Source organism: Heterodontus francisci, chromosome 7, assembly GCF_036365525.1.
Source record: "Heterodontus francisci isolate sHetFra1 chromosome 7, sHetFra1.hap1, whole genome shotgun sequence".
NCBI lineage: Eukaryota > Metazoa > Chordata > Chondrichthyes > Heterodontiformes > Heterodontidae > Heterodontus > Heterodontus francisci.
This window is the reverse complement of record NC_090377.1, coordinates 68190673-68213557: the sequence shown is the minus strand read 5'-3', so window position 1 is coordinate 68213557 and position 22885 is coordinate 68190673. Positions and strand designations below refer to the sequence as shown.

The window sequence follows — 22885 nt, the reverse complement described above, 5'->3', positions numbered from 1 at the left end:
ATCTGGTTCCAAAAGGTGGCAAAGCTTTGTGACCACCTCCTTGATGAATCACTGAACACACTGCACCAGGCTTAGGTGGAGGTAGAAAAGCTGCTCCTGGAAAATCCTAGATGGATAAGGCCTCCAGCTGAGAGTCCTATTTCCCTTCCTCCTTCTCCCTCTGGTAGCAGCTTGTATTCTTAGTTGCTGCGTCTACACCATCTTGCTCTCATGCTGCAGCCCAATGGGAATTGTTACTATAGACCCCATGACTGGGAGCAAGTAATGTGCTCAGAGCCCTCATGCAATCTGAAGCAATGCCTTCCCCACATGCAGCACCACTCCCTGCGGACTTTGTCAACTGTTATCAACTCCTCCAAACACCCGGCACGTCCACAAACACAAATAGAGCCAGCAGAAAGTAATCAGCAACCAATCTGCAAGTTATTGATGATGCCTTTAAATAGCACTGGAGTGGGGTGGGGAGTGTCCTTATTGCTGCTAAATGTATGCTGAGCTGTGTGTGTTTAAGAGAGAGCATTAAGTAGAACGCCAAGGTTCAAAATGGCAGATCTGGCATCAAATTTGCGCTAAATGCCTAATGACATCACGATCTGCTTACTTCCACATGCACACATAAGGCCTGTGCTAATGCCCTCACCCAAGATGGTGTCCGGAAGACGAGTGGACACCATTTTGCTACTAAATTATCATGGGTTTCTTTCCCCACTAACAGAGGAAAATCTAGCTTAACATCATTTGCTGTTAATGTCTCTGTTTGAAAAATATTTTTGCAACTGTTTGCAGCACTGCTGATCTGTAATATCTGCTGACCTGTCCATTCATTTCTATGCTTGGCTTTGAAAGAGAGCTGGCAAATGCGAAGTTTGGCTATGTGTAGCTTGCAGGAAATTCTCTTCCATACCAAAAACATTGACCCAAGAAAAAGAGAACACGGAACTGTTATACTTACATGGCAGTTTACCAGTGAGCGCGATAACTATATCCATCTATTTCAGTTGTCACTTTGTTAAATGTAATTGACATTACCATCTTCTTATGATTGACATATGTCTCTGAAAGACTTAGACAGGTCTGGTGTGCTAAATGAACAGTTGGTGCCTAGCTATGAATATCAATGTGATTATGTGTACTGTTCTTTCTGAAAATATCTCATGCGGGAAGTCAGCCCGATTCAGATTCCTATTTGAACTGTTGATTATGATCTGAAGCATTAGATACCCATTTGGAAATGTTTCTGGGTAATAATTTCTTCAGAATGAAGTTTTGGACGCTTGACAAAAATGTAGCTTTCAGTTGCCAGAAAAATGCATATGACGAACATTCAGTAGCATGGATATGAAATATTAATGGGCATAACTGATTTTAGCCCCACATATGACATAGGTACAAAGATGTGTTTTATATTAATCGTTGCATCATTTCACAAGTCTTTTTTCAACTGCCATTTTATACTCTGCTGATTTCACGGAGCTATTTTGGTATTCAGTCATATGTACTTTTTTTTAAGTCACAACATCTGCAGGAAGAGTACAACATTCAATGGGAATACATGCCTGTTTTGCCGATTATGGAGGAGGAAGCCAAGGCTCCAGTAAAAAAAAAAATTTCCTTTTCTTTCGCTTCATTTTTTCCCCCTCTTGAAAGAATTGACTTCTTGCTGAGTTATACTCAGTGACTCACCCATTTACATGAGTCTTGGCAATGGTATAGGCAGACGATTCAAAGACAGTCAAGCTAGATGCTGTCCCCACCTGATGATAAACACACACTTGTTTCCAGGGGTTAGTGGATAATCCTCAACAACAGCTTACTGTCAATATTGGGAAACATTATTTCTGCTCTGTCTGCCTCACTAAACAAAACAACTGATTTTCTGACAGCATGCAAACTATCACATTTCCAGGCCTGAGTAAGTAACATTTAAAGCCTTAACTAACAGGATATTAACTTACCTCTTCTTATGCAAGTTGATCAATCGACTTCATTATCTCAAATGCTGTCACACACCAGTTTTCTGTTTAGATTAAATCACTTTGTCTCTGACCTAGCAAGGTTTAACTCAGAGTGCTAAAATGCAGCAAGCCTTGAAATAAAGAGTTCTTTGTGCAGCGTTAAAATTCCATTTTGGAAAATTATTAAGTATGCCACAGTGATTTTTTTTGGATATGCTTTTGGATAATCTTAAGGGTACCATGTCCAATATTAGACTGGATTTATTGTGCAAATTCACATTCAGAAATTCCAAAGTACTGCCTCTGTACTTTGAAACTGGCAACTTGGTGATAAAGCAGTTTCTTATTAACTGAATGTACACTGACTCAGATAAATGCTACATATGAATCAAATGATATCCCTACTTGGATTCTATTAAAATAAAATTTTCATGCTAAAATTTGTTCCTTTTTAAAATGAATAGACCAATAGCATTAGAAAACTGCAGAGAACATTTAGTAGGTCAAAATACAATAAGCAAAAAAAAGGAATGTTTCATTGTGCTCAAAGAAATTAATGAACCTTTACAGTTCCAACAAGTCACAACAAATAAAATCCAAGGTTTAATCGTCCTAACATGTTGCACCCCATTTCAAAAGCCAAAGTCCATTTCGATGATTTGGAGCGGCAGTGTATTTGTACAGCAAACGTAGTCAGAGACCTAACGTTGGACTAGGTTGGCATAAAAAAACTTTTAAAGCTGAAGTTCATATGCTTCTTCTTTTCCATGAAATTTTTATATAAACATAAAACAAAATTTTATAAGAAAGAAGTAATAAAATTCATAGGCTAGCAAATTTGTAATTAAGTGTAACTGAGACACTTTCCAAAACCTTCTATGCTGTTATATTGCTTATTTTATTCCCAAAGTGCTACTGCAGTCCTTGGAGTTAAACACATAGGGCTGTAATTTAACCTCAGCGGGGGTGCAAAATGGGTGGTAGTGGATTGGCCGCCCATTACTTATGCCTCCTGATTGTCCTCTCTATTGAAGTCAGTGGAAATTAACATATACACTATAATGGGGGGGAGGTGGTGGCATACTGGTATTGTCACTGGACTAGTAACCCAGAGACCCAGGTATTGCTCTGGGGACATGGGTTCGAATCCCACCACAGCAGAAGGTGGAATTTGAATTCAATTAATAAATCTGGAATTTAAAGCTAGTCTAATGATGGCCATGAAACCATTGTCGATTGTTGTAAAAACCCATCTGGTTCACTAACGTCCTTGAGGGAAGGAAATCTGCTGTCCTTACCTGGTCTGGCCTACATGTAACTCCAGACCCACAGCAATGTGGTTGACTCTTACATGCCCTCGAAATGGCCTAGCAAGCCACTTAGTTCAAGGGCAATTAGAGATGGGCAATAAATGCTGGCCTGGCTTGCGACACCCACATCCCATGAAAGAATAAAAAAAAAAGTGGAGAAGCAGAGAAAATTAGGGGTTCAGGAACACAAATATTTAAAAGTGGGTGGACAATCTGTAAACACTGTTAAATAACGAATATTGAATCTTGGGTTTTATAAATAGGGGTCCATCTGTTCATTGTGTTCAGGGAAGGGTAGCTTGCCTTCCTTGCAATTTTTATCTTCAGTGTACCTTGTCCTTGGTAAGATGCAACCAAGGCAAAAAGCCCAACCCGACCTTCATGATACGGGAGAGCCACCTGCACCCATCAGCCACATGTACCGCCACTGAATATCAAACCAGTATTCAAAGCCAACACTACAGTTTCCACTTGCCGAGATTGTCTGGAATGGGGCCAAGCCTAACCCTTCTAACTTGAAGGCGGGGAAAGACCACTGAGTGGTCACTCCACCTGGGCATGAGTACCCCATTGATATCAACTCAGTATTTAAAGACCCTATTCTAGTCTCCACTCATTGAGACTATCTGGAGTGGGGCTCGAAGACTTCACTGCTGTCAGGCCCACATTGTGTCCTTGGCCTGCTGCAGTGTTCCCGTGAACATCAACTCAAGCTTGAGGAGCAGCACCTGATCTTTCAATTAGGCACTCTACAACCTTACGGACTGAACATTGAGTTCAATAATTTCAGAGCATGAACAAAGAACAAAGAGAACAAAGAAAATTACAGCACAGGAACAGGCCCTTCGGCCCTCCAACCCTGCGCCGATCCAGATCCTCTATCTAAACCTGTCGCCTATTTTCTAAGGGTCTGTATCTCTTTGCTTCCTGCCCATTCATGTATCTGTCTAGATACATCTTAAAAGACGCTATCGTGCCTGCGTCTACCACCTCCGCTGGCAACGCGTTCCAGGCACCCACCACCCTCTGCGTAAAGAACTTTCCACGCATATCCCCCCTAAACTTTTCCCCTCCCACTTTGAACTCGTGACCCCTAGTAATTGAATCCCCCACTCTGGGAAAAAGCTTCTTGCTATCCACCCTGTCTATACCTCTCATGATTTTGTACACCTCAATCAGGTCCCCCCATCAACCTCTGTCTTTCTAATGAAAATAATCCTAATCTACTCAACCTCTCTTCATAGCTAGCGCCCTCCATACCAGGCAACATCCTGGTGAACCTCCTCTGCACTCTCTCCAAAGCATCTACATCCTTTTGGTAATGTGGCGACCAGAACTGCACGCGGTATTCCAAATGTGGCCGAACCAAAGTCTTATACAACTGTAACATGACCTGCCAACTCTTGTACTCAATACCCCGTCCGATGAAGGAAAGCATGCCATATGCCTTCTTGACCACTCTATTGACCTGCGTTGCCACCTTCAGGGAACAATGGACCTGAACACCCAAATCTCTCTGTACATCAATTTTCCCCAGGACTTTTCACTCTTGAACTTGTATAGTTCACTCTTGAATTGGATCTTCAAAAATGCATCACCTCGCATTTGCCCGGATTGAACTCCATCTGCCATTTCTCTGCCCAAATCTCCAATCTATCTATATTCTGCTGTATTCTCTGACAGTCCCCTTCACTATCTGCTACTCCACCAATCTTAGTGTCGTCTGCAAACTTGCTAATCAGACCACCTATACTTTCCTCCAAATCATTTATGTATATCACAAACAACAGTGGTCCCAACACGGATCCCTGTGGAACACCACTGGTCACACGTCTCCATTTTGAGAAACTCCCTTCCACTGCTACTCTCTGTCTCCTGTTGCCCAGCCAGTTCTTTATCCATCTAGCTAGTACACCCTGGACCCCATGCGACTTCACTTTCTCCATCAGCCTACCATGGGGAACCTTATCAAACGCCTTACTGAAGTCCATGTATACGACATCTACAGCCCTTCCCTCATCAATCAACTTTGTCACTTCCTCAAAGAATTCTATTAAGTTGGTAAGACATGACCTTCCCTGCACAAAGCCGTGTTGCCTATCACTGATAATCCCATTTTCTTCCAAATGGGAAAAGATCCGATCCCTCAGTATCTTCTCCAGCAGCTTCCCTACCACTGACGTCAGGCTCACCGGTCTATAATTACCTGGATTATTCCGGCTACCCTTCTTAAACAAGGGGACAACATTAGCCATTCTCCAGTCCTCCGGGACCTCACCCGTGTTTAAGGATGCTGCAAAGATATCTGTTAAGGCCCCAGCTATTTCCTCTCTCGCTTCCCTCGGTAACCTGGGATAGATCCCATCCGGACCTGGGGACTTGTCCACCTTAATGCCTTTTAGAATACCCAACACTTCCTCCCTCCTTATGCCGACTTGACCTAGAGTAATCAAACATCTGTCCCTAACCTCAACATCCGTCATGTCCCTCTCCTCGGTGAATACCGATGCAAAGTACTCGTTTAGAATCTCACCCATTTTCTCTGACTCCATGCATAATTTTCCTCCTTTGTCCTTGAGTGGGCCAATCCTTTCTCTAGTTACCCTCTTGCTCCTTATATATGAATAAAAGGCTTTGGGATTTTCCTTAACCCTGTTTGCTAAAGATATTTCATGACCCCTTTTAGCCCTCTTAATTCCTCGTTTCAGATTGGTCCTACATTCTCGATATTCTTCCAAAGCTTCGTTTTTCTTCAGCCGCCGAGACCTTATGTATGCTTCCTTTTTCCTCTTAGCTAGTCTCACAATTTCACCTGTCATCCATGGTTCCCTAATCTTGCCATTTCTATCCCTCATTTTCACAGGAACATGTCTCTCCTGCATGCTAATCAACCTCTCTTTATAAAAGCCTCCCACGTATCAAATGTGGATTTATCTTCAAACAGCTGCTCCCAATCTACATTCCCCAGCTCCTGCCGAATTATGGTATAGTTGACTGGCCTTTTAAAAAATATTTTTCTATTATTTTATTTTATTTTTTAACCATGTGCCTGTTTTTCATGTAGACAGAGCTGCTCATTATTCTGCCATTAATACTCTCTCTGAACTAATGCTTTGTCTTTCACCACAAGCATTGACACACTCTTTGCCTTTGTCCCATGACAATTTCTCCTGCCCTCTGCCCTATCACACACCTTCCCTTTTGTTCCCTTCCCCACCAAACCCAACCCCCAACCCTTCACTTGCTTAAAACCTAATTCTTTTCTAACCTTTGCCAGTTCTGATGAAGTGTCACAGACCTGAAACGTTAACTCTGCTTCTCTCTCCACAGATGCTGCCAGACCTGCTGAGTATTTCCAGCACTTTCTGTTTTGACTTCAAGTTTTGACTCAGAGGCAGGAATGCTACCACTAAGCTAAAAGTTCACTCCTAAATATGGTACAGAATGCAAAAGCAAAGAGATAATGCGAAATTTAGATTAATTATTGTTTAGGGTGCAGTTAGATAACTGTGTCCACAGTGATTCACTAAAACGATACAAGAGATAAGAAGCTTTCGCCATGAAGAAACACTACTGAAACTGGGCTTCTGTCATTCAAAAAAAGGTTTAATAGAGGTTTTGAAAATTATGAGGTGTTTTCATCAGGAAGAACTATTTCCATTGTTCAGTAACTTGGTAACTAGAGGGTATATATTTAAAATAATCAGCAAAAGAATTTGTGGAGGTTAGGAGAAATTCTTTTGCACAGGGTGATAAGAGCAGGGTTGACATGAAATGCAGTATCAAAAACAAATTCTGTAATAGCTTTTAAAAGGGAAATGGATAAATATTTGAAAAAGAAAAAATGAGAAGTGTAGAGAGAAAAGGTAAATGCAGTGAAACTAATGGTATAGCCCTTTCAGAGAGCTGGTACAGGCACAATGAGCCATATGGCCTCCTTCTGGAATCACAGAACTTATACGGCACAGGAGGCCACCACTTGACCCATCATATCTGTAGTGGCTGAAAAAGAGCTATCCAACTAAATCATACTTTCCAGCTCTTGGTCCATAGCCCTGTAGGTTACAGCACTTCAAGTGCATATCCAAATATTTTTAAAATGTGATGACGGTCTCTGCCTCTATTGGCAGTAAGCTCCAGATCCCCACCACTCTGTGGCTGAAAAAAAATTCTCAACGCCCCTCCTGCCAATTACTTTAAATCTAGGTCCCCTGGTTATTGACCTCTCTGCTCAGGGAAATATGTCCTTCCTATCGACTCTATCCAGCCCCCTCATAAGTTTATACACCTCACTTAAATACCTCTTCAGCCTCCTCTGTTCCAAAAAAAACTACCCCAGCCTATCCAATCTTTCCTCATAGCTAAAATGCTCCAGTCCTGGCAACATCCTCGTAAATCTCCTCTGTACCCTCTCCAGTGCGATCACATCCTTTCTGCAATGTGGTGCCCAGAATGGTACCCAGTACACTAACTGTAGTCTAACGAATGTTTTACACAGTTCTAGCATGACCTCCCTGCTCTTATATGCCTCAGCTAATAAAAGAATGTGTCTTGTATGCCTTCTTTAATCACCTTACCTTCCTGACTTGCTACCTCCAAGCATCTGTGGACATGCACTCCAAGGTCCCTCTAGTCCTCGACATTTATCAGTATCCTACCATTTATTGTATATTTCCTTGCCTTGTTTGCCCTTCCCAAATGCATTACCTCACATATCTCCAGACTGAATTACATTTACCACCTTTTGGTTTACCTGACCAGTCAATTAATATCTTTCTGCAGTCTGCAGCTTTCTTCCTCACTGTGTTGTACAATTCAACGGCTGAATTTTCTGGTGGTCATCGGAACCCCAACATCGGGACAATATGGGGGGGCCTGACGCCCATACATGTCAAAGAACAAGAACAAAGAACAGTACAGCACAGGAACACGCCATTCGGCCCTCCAAGCCTGCACCGATCTTGATGCCTGTCTAAACTAAAACCTTCTGCAGTTTTGGGGTCCGTATCCCTCTATTTCCATCCTATTCATGTATTTGTCAAGATGCCTCTTAAACGTCGCTATCGTACCTGCTTCCACCACCTCCCCTGGCAGCAATTCCAGGCACTCACCACCCTCTGTGTAAAAAACGTGCCTCGCACATCCCCTCTAAACTTTGTCCCTCGCACCTTAAACCTATGTCCCCTAGTAACTGACTCTTCCACCCTGGGAAAAAAGCTTCTGACTATCCACTCCTAACTTTGTAAACCTCTATCATGTCACCCCTCCACCTCCGTCGTTCCAGTGAAAACAATCCGGGTTTATCCAATATAATAAAAGCAAAATACTGCGGATGCTGGAAATCTGAAATAAAAACAAGAAATGCTGTAACCACTCAGCAGGTCTGGCAGCATCTGTGGAAAGAGAAGCAGAGTTAACATTTCGGGTCAGTGACCTGTCTTCGGAACTAACAAATATTAGAAATGTCACAGGTAAAAGCAAGTGAGGTGGGGGTGGGGCAAGAGATAACAAAGGAGAAGGTGTAGATTGGACAAGGTCACATAGCTGACCAAAAGGACATGGAGCAAAGGCAAACAATATGTTAATGGTGTGTTGAAAGACAAAGCATTAGTACAGATAAGGTGTAAACAGATTGAATATTGAACAGCAGCAAGTGCAAACATGAAAAAAAACAGTGGGTAAGCAAACTGAACAAACTAAGATGAAATGAAATAAATGCAAAACAAAAAAGAGATTGTAAAAAATGTAACAAAGAAAAAAAGAAAAAATAACTAAAAATGAAAGTAAAATGGGGGGCTGTCATGCTCTGAAATTATTGAACTCAATGTTCAGTCCAGCAGGCTGTAGTGTGCCTAATCGGTAGATGAGATGCTGTTCCTCGAGCTTGCCTTGATGTTCACTGGAACACTGCAGCAATCCCAGGACAGAGATGTGAGCATGAGAGCAGGGGGGAGTGTTGAAATGGCAAGCAACCGGAAGCTCAGGGTCCTGCTTGCGGACTGAGCGGAGGTGTTCCGCAAAGCGGTCACCCAGTCTGCGCTTGGTCTCCCCAATGTAGAGGAGACCACATTGTGAGCAGCGAATACAGTATACTACATTGAAAGAAGTACAAGTAAATCACTGCTTCACCTGAAAGGAGTGTTTGGGGCCTGGGATAGTGAGGAGAGAGGAGGTAAATGGGCAGGTATCGCACCTCCTGCGATTGCCTTTGCTCCATGACCTTTTGGTCAGCTATGTGGCCTTGTCCAATCTACACCTTCTCTTTTGTTATCTCTTGCCCCACCCCCACCTCACTTGCTTATAACCTGTGACATTTCAAATATTTGTCAGTTCCGAAGAAGGGTCACTGACCCAAAACGTTAACCGAGTTTATCCAAGCTCTCCTCATAGCTAATACCCTCCAGACTTGGCAACATCCTGGCAAACCTCCTCTGCATTCTCCCCAAAGCCTCCACATCCTTCTGGTAGTGTGGCGACCAGAATTGTATGCAATATTCTAAGTGTGGCCCAACTGAGGTTCTGTACAGCTGCAGCATGACTTGCCAATTTTTATACTCTCTGCCCTGACTGATGAAGGCAAGCATGTCGTATGCCTTCCTGACTACCTTATCCACATGTGTTGTCACTTTCAGTGATCTGTGGACCTGTACGCCCAGATCTCTCTGCCTGTCAATACTCTTAAGGGTTCTGCCAACAGGACTACTATCGTCCTGTAGTCTAAGACTTTCCTCCTCACTATTCACGACACCACAAATTTTCGTGTCGTCTGCGAACTGACTGATCATACCTCCTATATTCACGTCTAAATCATTAACGTACACTACAAACAGTAAGGGTCCCAGCACCGATCCCTGCGGCACACCACTGGTCACAGGCCTCCAATCGCAAAAACAACCCTCTACCATCACCCTCTGCCTCCTGCCACTGAGCCAATTTTGAATCCAATTTGTCAAATTACCCTGGATCCCATGGACTTTTACTTTCTTAACCAATCTCCCATGCGGGACCTTATCAAAAGCCTTACTGAAGTCCATATAGACCACATCAACTGCACTACCCTTATCCATACCTCTAGTCACCTCCTCGATAAATTCAATCAGATTTGTTAGACACGATCTCCCCCTGACAAAGCCATGCTGACTATCCCTGATTAATCCCTGCCTCTCCAAGTGGAGATTAATACTGTCTCAGAATTTTTCCAATAATTTCCCTACCACTGATGTTAGACTCACCGGCCTGTAATTACCTAGTTTATCCCTGCTACCCTTCTTGAATAATGGTACCACATTCGCTGTCCTCCAATCCTCTGGTTCCTCTTCTGTGGCCAGAGAGGATCTGAAAAATTGTGTCAGAGCTCCCGCTATCTCCTCCCTTGCCTCAAATAGCAGCCTGGGATACATCTCATCTGGGTCTGGGGATTTATCCACCTTTAAGCCCGCTAATACAGCTAATTTCAATGCTAATTTGATCAAGTATATCACAATCCCCCTCCCTGATCACTACACCTACATCCTCCCTCTCCATAGTGAACATAGATGAAAAGTAATTGTTCAAAACTTCACCTATGTCCTCCGGCTCCACACACAGATTGCCTCTTTGATCCCTAATAGGCCCCACTTTTTCCCTGGTTATCCTCTTGTCCCTAACATACTTATAAAACGCCTTGGGATTTTCCTTTATCTTGTCTGCCAGTGATTTTTCATGCCCCCTCTTTGCTCTCCTAATTACATTTTTAAGTACTCACCTACACTTTCTATACTCCTCCAGGGCTTCCTCTGTTTTCAGCACTCTGAATCTGCCATACGTCTCTTTTTTTTCCCTTATCCAATCCTCCATATCCCTTGACCTCCAGGGTTCCCTTGACCTGTTGGTCCTACTTTTCACCTTTACAGGAACATGCTGCACCTGAACCCTCACAATTTCCCTTCGAAATGACTCCCACTGGTTTGATGTAGACTTTCCTATAAGAAGCTGCTCCCAGTTCACTTTGGCCAGATTCTGTTTTATCCTATTGAAATCTGCCTTCCCCCAACTCAGTACTCTTATTTCCGGTCCCTCTATGTCCTTTTCCATGCAACCTTAAATCTTACAGAGTTATGGTCACTATCCCCGAAATGCTCCCACACTGACACTTCTACCACTTGTCTGGCTTCATTCCCTAGGATTAAGTCCAGTACTGCCCCTCCTCTTGTAGGACTCTCTACGTGCTGACTCAAAAAGCTCTCCTGAATGCACCTGAAGAATTCCACCCCCTTTAACCTTTTTGCACTAAGACTATCCCCTCTAATAAAGGGGAAGTTGAAATCCCCTACTATTATTACCCTCTTATTATTGCACCTCTCTGAGATTTGCCTACATATCTGCTCCGCTACCAATGCCTGACTGTTTGGAGGCCTGTAGTACACTCCCAGCCAAGTAATAGCCCCCTTTTTAAGTTCTACCCATATGGCCTCATTAGAGGAACCTTCTAAGATATCATCCCTCCTTACTGCAGTAATTGTCTCTTTAATCAACAGTGCAATGCCACCTCCTCTTTTACCACCTCCCCTATCATGTCTGAAGATTCTATACCCTGGGATATTAAGCTGCCAGTTCTGCCCTTCCCTCAACCATGTCTCAGTAATAGCAATAATATCATATTCCCATGTGTTAATCAACACCTTCAATTCATCTGCCTTACTAGTAATCCAGCCTCGCATTATCTGCCTGAGCCTTAACAGGTCTACATTTAATCTGTCCTCCGGACTGAGTTAGCTTCACATTTATATTTGATTGTCCATCACCCCCTACTATGCTTCCACTCTGCATCCCATCCCCCTGCCAGATTAGTTTAAACCCCACCCCCCAACAGCACTAGCAAACCTCCCAACAAGGATGCTGGTCCCGTTCTGATTCAGGTGCAACCAGTCCATCTTATACAGATTCCACCTTCGCCAGAAACAGGCCCAGTGATTCCAAGAATCGAAAGCCCTCCCTCCTGCACCAACTCCCCAACCATGCATTCATCTGCTCTAACCTCCTATTCATATACTCACTAGCCCGTGGCACCGGAAGAAACACAGAGATTATGTACTGCACTTAGATTTCCAGAAGGCATTTGATAAGGTGCCATATCAAAGGTTATTGCAGAAAATAAAACCTATTGGTGTAGAGGGTAACATATTGACATGGATAGAAGCTTGGCTAGCTAACAGGAAACAGAGAGTAGGCATAGATTGGTCACTTTCTGGTTGGCAAAATGTAATGAGTGGTGTGCCACAGGGATCAGCGCTGGGGCCTCAACTTTTTACAATTTATATAAATGACTTGGATGAAGGACCGAAGGTATAGAACTTAAATTTGCTGATACAAAGATAGGTCAGAAAATAAGTTGTGAAGAGGACATAAGGAGGCTACAATGGGATATAGATAGGTTAAGTGAGTGGGCAAAGATCTGGGAAATGGAATATAATGTGGGAAAATGTGAAATTGTCCATTTTGGCACAAGAATTAAAAAAAAAGCATATTATCTAAATAGTGAGAGATTGCAGAGCTCTGAGGTGCAGATGGATTTGGGTGTCTTAGTGCATGAATTGCAAAAGGTTAGCATGCAGGTACAGCATGTAATTAGGGAAGCTAATGGAATGTTATCATTTATTGCGAGGGGAACTGAATACAAAAGTAGGGAGTTTATGGTTCAGTTATACCAACGAGAGAACAGGCCATCCTGGACTGGGTATCGTGTAATGAGAGAGGAATAATTGACAATCTAGTGGTGTGAGACTCCTTGGGGATGAACGACCATAACATGATAGAATTCTTCATCAAGATGGAGAGTGACGTAGTTGATTCTGAGACTAGGGTCCTGACTCTTAGTAAAGGAAACTACGAAGGTATGAGGTGCGAGTTGGCTATGACAGATTGGAAAACATTACTTAAAGGGATGACGGTGGATAGGCAACGGCAAACATTTAAAGAGCGCATGGATGAACTGCAACAATTGTTTATCCCTAAAATAAAAGCAAAATACTGCGGATGCTGGAAATCTGAAATAAAAACAAAAAATGCTGGAATCACTCAGCAGGTCTGGCAGCATCTGTGGAAAGAGAAGCAGAGTTAACGTTTCGGGTCAGTGACCCTTCATCGGTTCCACAGATGCTGCCAGACCTGCTGAGTGATTCCAGCATTTCTTGTTTTTATTTTATATAATTGTTTATCCCTGTCTGGCGCAAAAGTAAAACGGAGAAGGTAGCCAAACCATGGCTTACAAGGAAAATTAGAGAAAGCATTTGATCCAAGGAAGAGGCATATAAATCTGCCAGAAAAAACAACAGGCCTGAGGATTGGGAGCAGTTTAGAATTCGTCAGGGGTGTGCGGGTGTAACCTTCCAGGAGGCAGCAGTGCGATTGGTCATCACTACGTTCAGCATTCCTATTAAGAATCGCTGATGGGTTCCCGAGGCAGGAGGTCCAATCAAAGGGTTTCATAGCACAGGACGGCAGCCCTATCGGGAGAGGTGGTTGCTACTGAGGCAGACAGGCAATTGCAAGGCACCTCAACACGGATGTGCTCTCAGATGCTTTCTGCAAATTTGAGAATGAAGAGGCCCACAGCTGATAGGGCCATCGGTGTGGAGGTTTTGGCCACGCATGTGGCCTTTCATCCTGGCGGCCCTTTCATTGCAGCATGGAACCCATGGCTCTGATGACCTTCAGCCTGCCGCCAGGAAGCTGACTCCCGGGAGCAGCCGGGTTCTGTACACAGCGGGGGGCCAGGCTGAAGGCAGGAAACTGCCGTCACCTTCAGCAAATGGCCCTAAATTAGGGCCTGAATTGTCCGAATTGGCTGCCTGCCTCCCTGGAGTGGGGTGCCAACCTGGTTCCCAGCATGCTCCTGGGAAATTTCCCTGGAGGCGGGAAGGCATCAGAGATCCAGCCCAACGCAGCTCCCCCTATTTTCCCAGCCTCCCTGCCTCCAAACTCATCTCCACAGGGCAGGGGAAAATTTAGCCCTTTGATTCTGTGACAAAATTCTAATCTGTTTCTTTCAACCTCACCAAGATCAAAATACAGTAACATAACAACTTTATGTTCCAAACAACATGTATTGCTTTACGGACAGTTGCTAATGAATCACCTGAGGGCAGACCTACTGGGATGAATTTTGTCAGCGGGCCAGGCTCCACGGTAGAGCATTGTGAAGTCGGCGGCCTTCCGACACGGAAATGCGCCGCCGAGCTCCCGCAATATAACACACAGGGGTTCATTTAAAAGGAGGGGGCGGAGAGGCCGCCCCCGATGACATAGAGGAGGCGGCCACCGCGTCCCCGGCAATGGCGCCCGGCGCCACTCTGCAGGTGCCGGTGCCGGCGCCATTTTTAAAGGGCTTCCAGCCCTTCAGGAGAAATTTACATTTTTAAAGGTGCTGCTTCAATTAAAATTTAAATGAAGAATTTTCCACACCTGCAATCCCCTCTCCAACCCCCACAGTGCATAAATAGTTTTTTGGCCTATCCCCCCTAAAAAAATTAGTTATCAGTAATGTCCTTTCCCCCCCGAACTTTGACCCTAAACCCCTTCCCACCATTCCCCCACCCAAAGATAAAGTTTTTTCCTGCTTCCCTCCCCGCCCTGATAATTTGACTCCTCCCTCCTCCCCACCAGTGTCTCGCCTCGGAACTCCATATGGAGTTCTGATGGCGTGCAAGTTGCGGCTGGTGGCTGTAAATTCAGCTTGGGATGGCTGGCTATGGCAGGTAAGTTCATTTGCATGATTATTACCCTCATTTACATATTTTAATGAAGGCCCCACCGTTTGGCGGTGGGGAGTGGGGGGGGGGGAGTGAGGAGTGGGGGGGGGGGAGTGGGGAGTGGGGAGTGGGGGGGGGAGTGGGGAGTGGGGAGTGGGGGGGGAGGAATGGGGAGTGGGGGGGCGGGGTGGGGAGGCCGCACAGGGGCCTCGCCGCCGCCGACACTAATATCCGGCGGGACCTTCTCAGTGTCATGGGTCGTGGCGGGCCGCTCCCACTAGCATTTTACGGACCTTCCCACCACAACCCACGGCATCAAGGGGATGGTAAAATCCAGCTAACTGATTCTGTGCAGTTACACCTACCTTATCACTGTCCATGGTATTCTGTGAGGTTCTTGACGCAATGGAAATAGTGTCTGGCTGACTGCTGCCGTCTCCCTGACTATCTCCATCTTCACCCATATCCCTAAGGATAAGAGAAACATAACGAAATTACTGAGTGATCGCTCATTCATCTGAAGATGCAGACTGTAAGTTATGCAAATTGTAATTGTAGGTTCTTTGCTTCGGAAAGTAGATAGGGATGTGTGTCATAAGGACAATGGTGAGTTATTCACCTCGAGTGACAACAGTACACACTATGGAGTTGTTAAAAGAGACACTGAGAGGACAGGAGGACGACCCGCTAGTTGGCACACCATACAAGGGTAAATGTAGTAGGGAGAGATAATAGAGGAGTCTTTAGAGTCACAAATACTTAGATTACCTGAAAGTTCAAAAGATAGTGGTTTCAAAATAATGTTCTCTGATATACTTCTGGTATTTGGTGTACAAAAAATGATGCTATCTTTGCAAGTAACTGGGAACAACTTCAAGACAAAAAGGTTTGACACATGGGAAATGGGCTGCACTTGACACATTTAAAATGGGACTTATAAGATACATAGAGTTAGTTATGAAGAATTATTTAAACTAATTGGATGGAGAGGAAATTGGAAGAGGCATTAAGGGAACTGTGCTGGTGGGAAGTAGTTGGAATAGGCTCTTTCAGAACAACAGGAAATTTTCTAACCACTCCAGCTTCTTCTCACTTCTCCAATTGCCCATGATATATGGCTGGGATTATGCAAAGCCAGTAGTAAATCTGTACCCTTCATATTTCGGAGGCTGTTGCTGTCCTTAAATTTTAAATTTTGCCTACCCATTTGAGCAATTGTAGTAAGTGACTGCTGGAACACTTTGAGACTTTCGTCTGCCACAGATGGTTTCAAGGATCAGTTTCATATTGAGTGTTAGGGCAGAAAAAGCACGTTTGTAGCTTCAAGTTTTAGGAGAATAGTAAATTATTTATTGTATTTATTGTGACTCTACTGTTTACATTCAATACTGCTCATTGATCTGTTTACTGTTCAATAAGTCTGACCAGTTTATTGTAGTCCAGCCAATGCCTGATATTGTGCTTACTCTTCTGCTTGATGATTGTGTGGAAAACATGTGATATATCTAGTAAGCCAAATCTGGTCAATCCCTGGGCTCACTACATTTCCCTGAATTTTAGTCATAGAGAGTGGGTGCTTGCATATGGGGGTATTCTGTAATACTAAACCCAAGCATAGCTATTCCAAAACAAAGTGACTCTTGACAACGCAGCACCCACCCCGCCGACGTCATCAGAGCACTCCCAGATTCGCACATGTGCAGAACAGACTCTTGCTGCCAGTATGGTGCTGCACACGCGCAGCCTACGTCAGCACCCGCCTTGCCAGGACTAATCCGTGCATGCGCGCGAAAACTTCATTCATTGCTCGTCACTCCCGGCCTCGCCACTTCTCCTCACTCGGCTCCCTCCCGGTTCTGGTCCCCACTTCCTGTCACTTCTGGTCCCCTGCTTCTGGTCCCCGCTCCTTCCCGCTTCTGGCCTCCGCTCGCTCCCATGATCACTGGAAGTGGGAAGAGGGGAAGTGGGGAAGAGAGAGTGAAACAAGATAGGTAGGGGAGGGGAGGGAGACTGTGAGCGGGAGGGAGGAGGGAGCAAGCGGCCAAGGGGGAAGAAGTGGTGAGGCCACAGATTCTGTTGAGTTGCACACACAATCATGCTGACCATGAGCTCCCAGAATTTATCTGTTCCAACTTCCAAAATGTTAGAAATCTCTTTTTAAAATGCTCACTAGTTTAAGATTCAAGTACAGAACATTGGAAGGAAAATAGCTGAGATACAAAAACCATAAAAATACTAAGGATGAAACTGAAAGCGGTCTAGTGGTCTGAGTAAACTTGACACTCCATACTGATAATTATATTTTAATTGTGTTTAATTGTATGCAGGTGGTGGGCATTAACTGGTGATTCACTTGAATCCCTATAAATAGACACAGAATGAGCTGGATTTTATGGGCACCCCTGAAGCGGGGGGGGTGGGGAGCCTATAGAATCGCAATGAGAGGCGGGGGCCCATTGCTTTCCCATCGGCAAGTGATTTTGCCGGGGGAGGGATAGGTTGATGAAGGCCTACCTGCCCAGAGGCCAATAGAGGCCCTCAGGTGGCCTATTAATGGCCACTTAAGGGCTGCTTCCTCCCACTGCTGGAATTTAACAAGTGGCAGGGGGTGCCTCTGCCACGCAGGGAGAGAACCTTGTAATACGAGGCGCTCTCCTTGTGGGCTTGTGCGGGGGGGGGGGCGGGCGGTCCATCTTCTGCAGGCAATCTGTGGCCCACAGGTCTTCACCGGCAAACCTCCACTCCATGGACTCCCTTGCCCTGGATGTCAAGCCCACTCGCTGGGGCCAGTCTGGGAGGCTCCAGAGACCCTGCCTCACTTACTGGGGTTCCAGCGCTGCGCCTGGCTCCAAGGCCTCTGCAGTAATGGCAGTGGCCATCGCTCCTGGTGGTGCTGCTGATACTGCTGATCTGCCGGCCCTCTGATTGGCCAGCAGCTCTTGGAGGCAGGATCCCTGTCTTTCAAGGGACCAGTATCCCGGCGCCTGGCACATAAGTGTCTGAACAACGGAAGATAGTGCCGGGGGAATGCGACATGGCTGAGGCAAGGTTCCTCCACCTTTTTGGTCCAGCACTGGGAGCCCCACCATCGCCACAAAATCTAGCCCACTGAAATGATGTTTGTTGGGTTAGGAGGTGTAGGCTTGTAATGTGCAACTCTGTAAATAAATATAAAAGTGTGTAAAGATTGGTTCCGGTTCTATCCTTCGCCACTGGCTTTCTGGAGTATAACACATATGTCCAACCGCTGCAGAGCAGCAATCAACAAAGCAAAGAGAATGCTGAACCATATAGTCAAAACTATAAAGTACACATCAAACAGGGATCTTGCTTAAATTGTAAAGTGCTCTAGTGAGACCACAATTTGAGTACTGGATCCAGTTCTGGTAACCAAGACACAAGGAAGATGTTCGTGCACTGAAAATGCTTTGAAGAATAGCCCGATTGCTAATGTCAAAGGTCTGTTTTGTGCAAAAAGACTGGTGGGCTTTAGACTTTTCAGCTTTGAAAGGAAGAGACTGAGAGGTGATTTTATCGAGGTGTAGAAGGAAGATAATGATATTGAAACTGTAATTCCAGAATATTACTTCCAACCAAATTGTGAAAGTAGAATGACAGGATACAAGCTCAAACTAGAAAAATGAAAATTTGGAACTGATAACAAGAAGTTCTTCTTCAAAAAAGAGGGATTGAATGGGCTTGTGGTTAGAGAAGTAGGGATGAAAACACCAGAATCATTTAATAAAAAGCAGATACTGCAATGTGTGGGTGGACAGGAGGGTCATGGAATCTTTCTGACTTACTGGATGGATACACTACGAGGAGCTAAATCAATAATTATCTTGTAATTTTGTGATAGATTTAATGAGATAAAATAAACACAAATATTTTGTGCAATTACAGCACACAAAAAGCAGTACATACCATACAAACACCAAGGAGGACTCTACCTTTTACTATTATTCCTTTGTTTTGCTGGGGTTTTGGGTAGCTGAATAGGTTCTTTCAGAGCTCCTTTCAGGTGAATAGTTCTCTCCTGTATGACCTCCCGAATATTTTTAATCCAATCCTGCTTTGTTTCAATGTTGGAAGCCTAAAGAAAAGCACAGGATCTCGCATAAGATTTTATTAACCATGGCTTTAATGTCAATGGCCAGATTTTCCTGGGGGCTTCTCTTGAGTTTACATCAAGTTATGACAGAGGAGCAGGAGAAGCTTCTGGGAAATTCCTGGTCAATGTGTTAGAATTATTAGATGTATTTAGAGGAGACTAGTAATAAAAAGCAAATCATAGCAATTAATAGTTAAATGCCTCTGACTTATTTACAGTGTATTAAAGATTTCATTTTCTCCAATTTCTGTATTTCCACAGGAATGCAATACTCTTCTGTCTCATTCTGCAATACTCTATTGTCTCATTCTGGACATGATTCCAATTGTTTCTCTTTACCACTGTCACATTGTCAGAAACAAACCCTTCAACTTGGAAATAACAATCACCACCTGAAGTATACTGGGGTATGGCAGTATAGTAGTTATGTTACTTGACTAGTAATCTAGAGGTCTAGGCTAATGAGAGGGGAGTTCAAATTTCATTCACAGCAGCTGGGAAATTTAAATTCCATCAATTAAATAAATCTGGAATAAAAATCTAGCATCAGTAATGGTGACCATGAAACTACTGGATTGTCGTAAAAATATTTCTGGTTCACTAATGACCTTTAGGGAAGGAAATCTGCCATCCTTACTTGGTGTGACCTATACATGACTCTAGATCCATAGCAATGTGGTTGTCTCTTAACTGCCCTTTGAAATGGCCTAACAAGTTATTCAGTTGGGTCAAAACTTCTATAAGGGCAATTAGGGATGGACAATAAATGCTGGCCTTGCCAGCAACAGCGCCATCCCTTGAATGAATAATATACATTAATGCTATTTTTATATAATTCTTGTGCTGGTGACAACTGAACCTAAACATGCGATTTTTTAAGATCAGTAGCCAGGAAGTCTCATTTTTTGTCTTATTGGATCTTGCTCACTGCTGCCAGTCATTTGACCACCAATAAGTTAGCCTTTCTTAAACAGCAGCATATATGTGCGCAGTGATTCCTTTTGGTAGCATTATGACTTAATTTGTTGCTGGCGTCATGATGTTTTATGCATGCATGCTCCCCAAACAGTTGCAGAAAATCTGCCCAAAATACCAAAACCTACTGTGCAGTCACTTTCCAGGGAGACCAGCTACACTATTAGGACTTCAGCTCTACCAGATCCAACCTGAGATACAAAGCAGCTTAGAGTTTTCACAAAATTCAGCAGATAGATGAAAGTTGAAAGTGTTACTAAGAAAGTGAATGAATTTTTATCACTATTCCTTTTTTCTGAATAATTCAGAATAAATGCAAAACTCTATTTTTTTCATTCAAAAAACATGACTTTTTCAGATTAAGTAAGATTACCTTTAGGACAGTCTTGTTATCCGAAGAAGGTGTTCGGCCCACCCACAAGGCAAATTTGCAGGGATCACCTTCGACATGCTCTGTTACCCCCAACTCTGATGTCTGGAAATTGAAGCAAATGAGGGGATTATCTAATAAGCAATAAATAACAGTTTATCTTTCTTTTACATCTTTGAGATAAAAGGGAATTAATCTCCAGCATCATTAACTGGATATAAACTTTATACAAACACGCATTGTTCTCTGTACATTTGTTCTGCAGTTGCTCCAAATCAAGGCCTATTTATTAAAACGCAGACTGGCAATCTGGACACATCCATGATTTTTGTGACTACACATGCTACTTTCCAGGGAATTCAAGCAGAGATACTCATGATGCAAGCAAGCAGATGTATTAAAACAGTTCAGCTTGTTTAGCAGGCCAGTATAGGACTTGCATGTCTACCGGCAGCTTGCAAGTTCCACAACAATCTTGATCTGAGACATTGGGTTTTCAGAGTAAGGGGTGATTATATTTTACAGTGTGGTGACTGTGGGAGAACCATATACATGATGTCAATGACATGCCATCAAGGTAAACATGCCAGTTCGCAATCATGATAATGTTTGGTTATTAATTTAATTCATTCTATTGCTACACTAAAATAAAAGCAAAATACTGTAGATGCTGGAAATTTGAAATAAAAACACAATGTGCTGGAAATACTCAGCAGGTCTGGCATCATCTGCGGAGATGAAAGGTCACAGACCTGAAACGTTAACTCTGTTTCTCTCTCCACAGATGCCAGCAGACCTTCTGAGTATTTCCAGCACTTTCTGTTTTTATTTCTTGTTATACTAAACTTGGAGCACAGAAAGGCACTTTTTCACTTAAATATCCTTTGTGTCCTCTTATATGATAACCATTCACCTTCATCAGGACATTTCATGTTACAGAAGTGCAATCTCTGGCAAAGACACAGTTCTCCTGCCTGGTATGCCCACTCATCAAAGGCTGTTCAATAAATATAGTATTTAGTATCGTATATAGTATTATAGTAATATAGTAATAGTATTTAAATATAGTATAAAGGATCGATAGTATCCTTTGCAAGCAGGATCGGGAGTCCCGCATGGTGTGTTGCCTGCCCGGTGCCAGGGTGCAGGACATCTCTGACCGGCTTGAAAGGATATTGGAGCGGGAGGGGGAGGATCCAGTTGTTGTGGTCCACGTTGGGACTAACAACATAGGCAAGGCTAGGATGGAGGACCTGTTTGGGGATTATAAAGCACTAGGAACGAAATTAAGGAACAGGTCCTCAAGGGTCATAATCTCCGGATTACTGCCCGAGCCACGTGCAAATTGGCTTAGGGATAAGAACATTAGGGAAGTAAACACGTGGCTAGGAGAGTGGTGTGGGAAAGAGGGATTCCATTTCATGGGGTATTGGCATCAGTTTTGGAACCGGGGGGATCTGTACCGATGGGACGGTCTCCACCTGAACCGATCTGGAACCAGTGTTCTAGCGAAAAGGATAAATAGGGTGGTCTCTAGAACTTTAAACTAGTGAGTCGGGGGGAAGGGAAAGGGAAAACTACAGGGAGTATGATGTTAAATAAAAAGGTAAGCAGCAAGTTAATATGTGTGGAGGAGGGTTTAAGTTCAAGGCAGACTATGAAAGAAGCAGAAAGGAGTTATTATTAGAGATGTTGGAAATCATGAGGGTAAGAAAGCTAGCATAAAGGCACTTTACCTGAATGCTCGTAGCATTCGTAACAAGGTTGATGAGTTAACGGCACAAATCATCGCGAATGAATATGATTTGGTAGCCATTACGGAGACATGGTTACAGGTTGGTCACGACTGGGAGTTAAATATCCAGGGGTACCAGACTATTCGGAAGGACAGACAGGAAGGTAAGGGAGATGGTGTAGCTCTGATATTCAAGGATGACATCAGGGCGGTGCTGAGAGATGATATAGGTTCTATGGAGAATGAGGTTGAATCCATTTGGGTGGAAATTAGAAACTCTAAGAAGAAAAAGTCATTGATAGGCGTAGTCTATAGGCCACCAAATAATAACATCACATTGGGGCGGGCAATAAACAAAGAAATAACTAATGCCTGTAAAAATGGTACGGCAATTATCATGGGGGATTTTAATCTACATGTAGATTGGTCGAACCAGCTCAGTCAGGGTAGCCTTGAGGAGGAGTTCGTTGAGTGTATCCGTGATAGTTTTCTTGAACAGTATGTAATGGAACCGACGAGGGAGCAAGCTATCCTAGATCTAGTCCTGTGTAATGAGACAGGAATAATTAATGACCTCATAGTTAGGGATCCTCTTGGAAGGAGTGATCACAGTATGGTTGAATTTAGAATACAGATGGAGAGTGTGAAGATAAAATCCAATACCAGGAACCTGCGCTTGAACAAGGGGGACTACAACAGA

General features: G+C 43.7%; 1 protein-coding gene across 10 annotated transcripts in view; it reads right to left on the bottom strand.

Moving 5' to 3' along the window:
• The window catches only part of kalrna (kalirin RhoGEF kinase a), a 980827-nt gene that overhangs the window by 302064 nt on the left and 655878 nt on the right, over positions 1-22885 (bottom strand). For all 10 annotated transcript variants that reach the window (XM_068035342.1, XM_068035333.1, XM_068035338.1 and 7 more), the window contains exons 31-33: positions 20454-20555; positions 18945-19087; positions 15360-15462 (exon numbers count right to left, since the gene is read on the bottom strand). In XM_068035342.1, coding sequence (XP_067891443.1) covers positions 15360-15462; positions 18945-19087; positions 20454-20555 — 348 coding nt within the window. The remainder of the gene's footprint in view (positions 1-15359; positions 15463-18944; positions 19088-20453; positions 20556-22885) is intronic.